Raw genomic sequence first — 7208 nt, forward strand, 5'->3', positions numbered from 1 at the left:
ATGTCCAGAAATAGAGGCTTGAAAGAGAGAGGAAAATTCCTGGTGTAACATGGAAGGAGATTTTCTTCTGAACTCAGCTGTTGATCAGATATTTAATATAGAATGTTACAGAGACATTCCAGATGTTTTCTCCTGCTTTTTCAGGTATTTTCATTGCCCAGCAGATAGTTCAGAACTAGCATATGATCCACCTGCAGTCATGAATGCAGATACCTTGAGTTACTGTCAAAAAGAGGCTTGGTGTAAGCTAGCTTTCTATCTCCTTTCCTTCTTCTACTATCTTTACTGGTAAGTCTAGTCTTTCTACTAACATTTGACATTTGATACTATATTTAGAAATGACTGGAGCAAATAGGCCCATTTCTTTAGCTTCACAAAACTGTTCCTGATCTTGATTCAGGGAAGCATACCCATTCATAGCAGCATGTACTTAAATCCACTGACACCTCAGGATGTATTGCTAAGTGCATATCTAAGACCTCACCCAGGCCCTAGAGCTAAACCAAGGAAACGCATTTTTTGGATCCTCTGCATAGTCTCTTAGGATGGGTGACATAGCAAGTGTTATGACAGTGACATTATATCAAAATTGTAATCAGTGAACTGGCATAGCTTGTTAGCATGTAATTTGCCACATTATGGGGCATTTGACAGTGTATTTCCCACAGTCCTCCATAAGCCAATCTGAATGCAAGACCTGAAAACCAGATCTCCTGTATCACAAGAGTAGAGAGTGTTCTAGTGCAGCTGGGAACATCCCCTCCAGAGCAGGCTGAGTTCCTGCAGGAGCCTGGCACGTGAGATTACCAGGCACACACTCATGGGCAGTTCACAGTCTGCATGCATGGTGATGCTCAGGGTGGTAGGTAGGTGGGACACAAGGTGTACCATGCTTGTAGTCATTCCTACAACATCCTTTTTGTGACAGAGTGGACATAATTATAGTGTATGATTCAGAACTCCACTTTAAGTTGGTTCTTGGAGATCTGCACCTCAGTCAAACCTGCCCCCACAATCCTTTCAGCTGTCAGATGTTTTTAATGCACAGTTGCAAATGTCAGATGCAAGAATATATGGGGATCATATTTAAGGTAAGACCTCCACAGAATCCCTGTGCTTTTAGTGGCCTCTGTAATTGCACCGTAAAACTACTTGACAAGAAAGGCTAACACTTTTAACTTTAAATGAAGGTATTGTTTTATGACACCTTTCTCCTACTCCTTTTCCCATTACTTATTTGCATAGACCACCATTCCAACCAGTCTTGGATGCTGTAATTCCTTTGTAAGATATGGTTGTATACTAATGGAAGAGGATAAACGTCACTTCCTCTTTGATCGCTAGTGTGTTATTTGTTCTGTTGTCAGTCAGCACCTTATCTTGAGGAGTCTGCTGCAGGTTGACGTTTCTCAGGTTTACATTTAAATACTATTTAGCACAAATTTTCCTGGCCACATGTGCATGTATATTTGCGTGCATTTGCATATGTAGAAGGAGAAAGGAAGTAGAAGAACCCAAACACACAGAATTTGGTAGATGCCTAACTCACACTGAGATGGATGGAGTGCAAGAATCTGAGCAGGTATGTAGCATCCAGTAGCTTTGTGGATTTGGACTGAATGTCCTTCCCTAGCTTCCCTGTCCTAGCTCTCTTAGCAGAGGTAAGAGGCCAAAGTGGGAAGCATGGGAGTTATGCTAGACCAGCTCCGTTGATAGAGTAGGAGAGATCATCACAAGGCATGGGTGGAGGAAGAAGCATTTTTAACCCCACATTTTTGTGTTGGGTAACAGACCCTGGCAAATCAGCTATGTAATGTGGTTTAACGTTTCAGCTGGGGCTTTATTGTTGTGCAGCTTCCTCTGTGTCCTCCCTCCCTTCATTTCAAAATATGGCCTTAAGCTAAAATCCACTGTCTGGTTCTAAAAGAAGTAATATGAATTGTATTCACGTTTGCTGAATTTTTCTGGATACTGTCAGAAATAGAATTATAGTAAAATGGAGCTGTGGCAATATACTGTGATTTCTGCACTTTTCAGAGTTGCATTGAATATGTATGGATTCACTGCAGCTGGTTTCTGCATTTTATGTTTCTTCCACTGCATGGAGTTTTTTCTAAAGGAAATAAAATAGTGCAGTTTCATTGGAAACCCTGGCTGCCCTGCAGAGCAAGCACACTAAAGCAGAATGGTTTTGTTCCTTCACTTCTCAAATTCAGCATCAGACTACACGTTAATAAGCTCAAACACAGCTTGAAGTATAGTAGTATGCTGTTAATGAATTTGTTATTTCTTGAGTGCTTTCTGATACCTATCTTGAATCCACCATAATTAAGATGTTTTAGTGAGATGGAAGAAATGTGAACCAATGGAGCAAAGGAAAGCACAGGCCATTACAGTCAGGCCTGAAGAACAGACAGTAAAGGGTTATAAAAATCAAAGTGCTCTGCATGTCTCAAAAGGATACTTTCATATTGTGTCTTTCTTTTACATTCAGCATGATCTACACTTTGGTGAGCTCTTAACGAAAAGATCATCATTAAAAACTGAAAGCAACAAAGGTTGGAGTGCAAAGACAAATCAGCCAAGTGATGCATAATTAAGGAGGGGAAAAAAAGAAAAAAAGAAAAAAAAAGAAAAAACTTGAAAACTTTGAACCCAAGAAGTAAATAGGACAATTGAAGGAGAGACCCAGCAAGAAGGATGGCTACTTGAAGAAGCTGAATATCATGTGGAGAACTGCTGAGTTAATTTTGTTTATCTCTTTTTTTCCCAGCATATTGCGGTTGGTAACTTTCAAACCCAAACAAAACAAAACAAAAAACTATCACAAGGCAGGCCGAGTTAAAGAACTATTCACCTCTTCAGGGATAATGCTTCTCGGTTAAATGAATTCTTTGTAATCTGTAGCCCAGGGAGCAAAACTGCTTTTCTTAATGACTGTTCTGTCCTGAGGAAGCAGAAGACAAGATCAGCTTACGAGGAAGAAACAGCTATCTAATACATTCTGAAAATGAGCACTGACTGGAGTTCAGATAAGATGTATGATTGTCCTCCAGGAATGTTCACTTGATGCTAATCAAACAGGGATGTTGGATCCTGTGAAGTCGTTTCAGTATTTGTTTTCCTCCTCACCCATAGCAACAATAACAAATTTGCAACTGTAGTGTTCTAATTTCTAATGATATGCTATTTCTTTAGGTGAATATCTGGTATTTTTGTATTTCATTTGTTATGCACCAATAAGATATAATAGCATGTATAAATACATTGAACTTAGATCAAGTACTTATGAGGATAGTATTCCTCTAAGTACAAAAAATAGTGGAAAAAGCTACATATCTTAAGGAAGAATGTAACATAGATATTGTATCCACTGGAATGATGGATATGAAATGCTGGACCAAGTGAACTTGGTCTGTAATTCTAATGTACAGCTTTATTTCTGCTGTCAAATTAAACTAATGCACAAAATGTTTTTTTTTTCTCATATAAGGTAGGTGTTGAAAGATGCTCCTCTTTTATAATTTAAAAAAATTATTTTATCATCTAATTCACATTTACATTCATGTATGTGGGCTGTATATCTTCATATATATGTATATGCAACACATCTACATAAACGGTCTATCTGTATTAGGTTAATCTATTTGATTTAACAAATCAAAGCCATCCTGTGTCCAGCACTGCTGTTAAATCTATTTCAGCACTCATCCTAGAGGACTGGGGCTGGTTCCCATAGTCACTAAGCTGTTTCAATGCAACAGCTACCCAGCTGTTCGGGGCACCAGGCACACCTGAAAGATCTAGAGTAGCACCAGTGCATGCACAGAAAGCGTTTGGGTCTTGCACTGTGAATGAGCTAATAAGACATGTTGCAACCAGTAATGCTGTGGAGCAAAGTGCAGAGAGCCCCACCAGCAAGGAGACAGCCTGGTTACAGCTCGACTTGTAGGTGGTAGGTCATTAGTACACTGCCAGATTTGGTCTGGCTTTTGCAGAGCCAATAGGCCGTTACTCTACCAAACTCTGATGACTTGTTTATCTGGGCACAGGACTGCAGAAGGGGAGAGAGTCCAGTCTCAGGTCCAGCACTGACCCTGTGTAGAACTCTATGTTAGATCATGGTGCAGAAGCAATGGCTGAATGGAGTCAGCTTATGTCTGGCAAGGTAAAAACTGAGCTGAAGTTACTGCCTCAGTATGGTGCCAAGGCTCTTTCTGGTGTGACCAGGCTATGGTGATAAAATTAAATTTTTGTAGCCTGCAAAGCACAGTAGCTGCATGCAAACTGCCTGGTGCTGGCCTGTGCCAACTAGCAAACTATGCCTGAGCATTGATTGGAAGAGTGCTAGCTGTTTTGGGCAAAACATATGCTGGGGCCATTCTAACAACAGTTAGATGGTCAAGTTTTTCTAAGCCCTGGCACTCTTTAATTCAGAAGTACAGACATAGCCTTGTCTTGTGGGATCCAGATGAACTCCTTATAATCTGGCATTCTCTGTTCTGGAAGCACACAACAAAGTTGCCAGATCAGATTTTTGCAAAGCTAATTTGCATCTGAAACAATTAATGCATAACCCATAAAAAGCTAAAAATTATGTATAACTGAATTCCTTCTTCACATCCTAACTGAAGTATCTTGTTCTGCAGAAGCATATGAGCTAGATATGCAGGAGCAAATCAGCATCACTGTGCTAACGTCCAGGCATCTTTCTTGTAAAACTAGCAACACTGAGTAAGTGACTAAATCTTTCCATGCATTATATAGGAGAGACATTTCCTGAACACTTCAGTGGAATTCACAGCAGCTAATAAGCTGAGCAAGATGCTAAGAAAGCTAGCTGTTTTTCTCAAAGTTAATCAACAATTTAAGGCACATCTGTCAGGATGCATAGGAGGTGGGAAAAATTGAATTCAGGTTTCCTATGTTCCAGGACTCCACTTTAAATTCAGTTCCACCAAAAGTCCTGGCAGTTTTTTATGAGACTGAATGTGTGGAAGTATGATGGGGTCTTGCAGAATGGCTAGCCAGGAGAACACCTAATTTATAAATCCTCCTGAGATTTCTGTGTAAACTAGGCTGCAAACAGGTCAGTTGCTTGCCTGTAGGGCTGGGTAGAAGCTGTGTGGGTTCTTGTGACTGCTGTTGGCATCTGATTCTTGACTTTGGCACACACAGGGGCACTTATGTACGTAGGTCTTCTGAATGTAGCCTCAGGTGACTTAAAAGACATAATGCTTGAATGGACCTGCTAGGTCCCTCCAAAGAAGTTCTCTGTTTCAGACAACCTCATCAGTATACTTATCAAAATCCACTAGAAAGCAAAAAAGATTATTTGATCCAACTATTGCTGTTAGAATGTGTTTCCAGGATCTCACTGCTCTAATGCTGGAATTTTTTTTTCTTATTTCCAGTTTAAATTTATTTATGGGTATGTATTCCATTTGCTCCTGAGTAAACATGAGCCTAAATACCTTTGTCTTACACTGTTTAACCTGACATATAAAGAGGCCAGACTTTTCCAACCTCCATTTTATTAGGATAAGTGAGCCATCTCTTCTTGCATCTTCCTGTAGAAAAGCTCATTTCTTACTTAAAGGATTTCTCTGCCATGTTTCTAGTCAAATTAATCTTTCTTGAGAGTGGATGACGAGAGCTGTGCATCCAGCTGCACATCTGCTCTGTGACCAGAGCAGGGTATTTTTGAGAACGTCTTACCCTAACTTGTCCTTACTAAGAAGAAGAGTCCATAAATTTTTTTTCAGCTAAATTTCTCGATTTCATTTATAATCTTTATTCATAAAAATAGTCCCACTGCTCTTCATAGCATTTTGTCTCTCTTCAAGAAAAATTTCAATTTAAATCAATGGAAAAATCATTTAACATGAGGATAGTTTCTCTGTCATTGAATTTAGAGAAGCTCCTCTATGAGCAGAAAGTATTTATGAAAGTGGTCAAAGCATTAATTTGAGGATGTGTTTAATGTAAGGCAGATATCTCCAACCCAGATCCCATGAGTAATAAGACCCTCTAAATTTCAAGAACCTGCGAATGCTGCAGACCACACAGAGAGCGCAGTGAGATACTGCCTTCAGCATGTTCCTTGCCATGTGTTGTTACCCACAAGTTGGAGGATGTGCTTAAGGAAATCTTCATAACTTAGGTTATTAACTCTGTCGCCAGTGCCACTCTTCTGGCAGTGCTGAGGATAAGTCTGTGTTACATGGAGACTCTGAGATCACTGAAGTACTGATAGTAACAAGTAGATTTGAATACCGTATTCATACAGGTATTCAAATTAGTCATTTTCTTCTAATGATATGTTTGTCTCCCTGAGTTTGTCAAAAAGTTTTCTTTGAGAAGTCAGATAGCTTTGTTGCATAATAGAAGGTGTATCGTTACTGTAAAAGGTTGAGAAATTACCCTGGGCTCTTCTGAGTTATGGCTGTGTGATCTGGTTTCTGAACCATAACTGTACCTATGTGTAGTGGATGCTTTCAAGACCAGATTTGTCACTTTCTCTTTTAGACTTGCCAGCTGTATTTTAAGAGCAGCAGTATGAATAGAGCAGGGAAGAAGATGGAGATAAAAACTATTAATTCTTCTCCTAATTCTTGGTCATATTGCTAGCTAAACACTCTAGCTAAACATACTTTCACACAATCAAGGGAAGTGCAGGGCTGCCTTGCCTTTGGTGAAGAGCAGGAAAAATGCTGTGATTTTCATTCACAAGGTGGTCTCTTATTTGTGTCACACTTTTAAGAAAGAAATAATCTATACTATCCATTTGACCTCCAACTTTTCTTTGTTGGTTGGTGCAGGCTAAAGAGACCCTGTCAATATGACCCTGCCTGCTCACTTCCTATCTATTTTCACAGAAAAGTAAATATCACTATCAAGGAGCAGCAGTTCTATTCTCTCACATGCTCTGTTGATATAGCTAAACCCCACAAAGGGCATAAAAAAGCACATTATGTCCCTTTGGTCTCTTGAACAGGCATGTAGTGAGTGCACATGATTCAGTGATTATTTATTTTCCTTGTTTTCCCCATGTGTAAAGTAAGAATGACAATTTTTAGCTTGTAAAATCTTTCCATACATATAGTATTGTTTTTCGTAATTGTTTAATTATGAAATGTTTAAAGGAAAAAGGTAAGAGATGGAAGAAAAAAATGTGTGTGGATGATGCTCGCTGAAGGGTTAGGTAC

General features: G+C 39.4%; 1 protein-coding gene across 2 annotated transcripts in view; it reads left to right on the forward strand.

The window, feature by feature from the left end:
* The window catches only part of CNIH3 (cornichon family AMPA receptor auxiliary protein 3), a 54116-nt gene extending 51581 nt beyond the window's left edge, over positions 1 to 2535 (forward strand). For both annotated transcript variants that reach the window (XM_062573525.1, XM_062573526.1), the window contains 2 exons: positions 145 to 288; positions 2495 to 2535. In XM_062573525.1, the coding sequence (XP_062429509.1) occupies positions 145 to 288; positions 2495 to 2522 (172 nt within the window). In that variant the 3' untranslated portion in view covers positions 2523 to 2535. The remainder of the gene's footprint in view (positions 1 to 144; positions 289 to 2494) is intronic.
* The last annotated feature ends 4673 nt before the right edge of the window (positions 2536 to 7208 follow it).

Source organism: Rhea pennata, chromosome 3 (assembly GCF_028389875.1).
Source record: "Rhea pennata isolate bPtePen1 chromosome 3, bPtePen1.pri, whole genome shotgun sequence".
Lineage (NCBI taxonomy): Eukaryota > Metazoa > Chordata > Aves > Rheiformes > Rheidae > Rhea > Rhea pennata.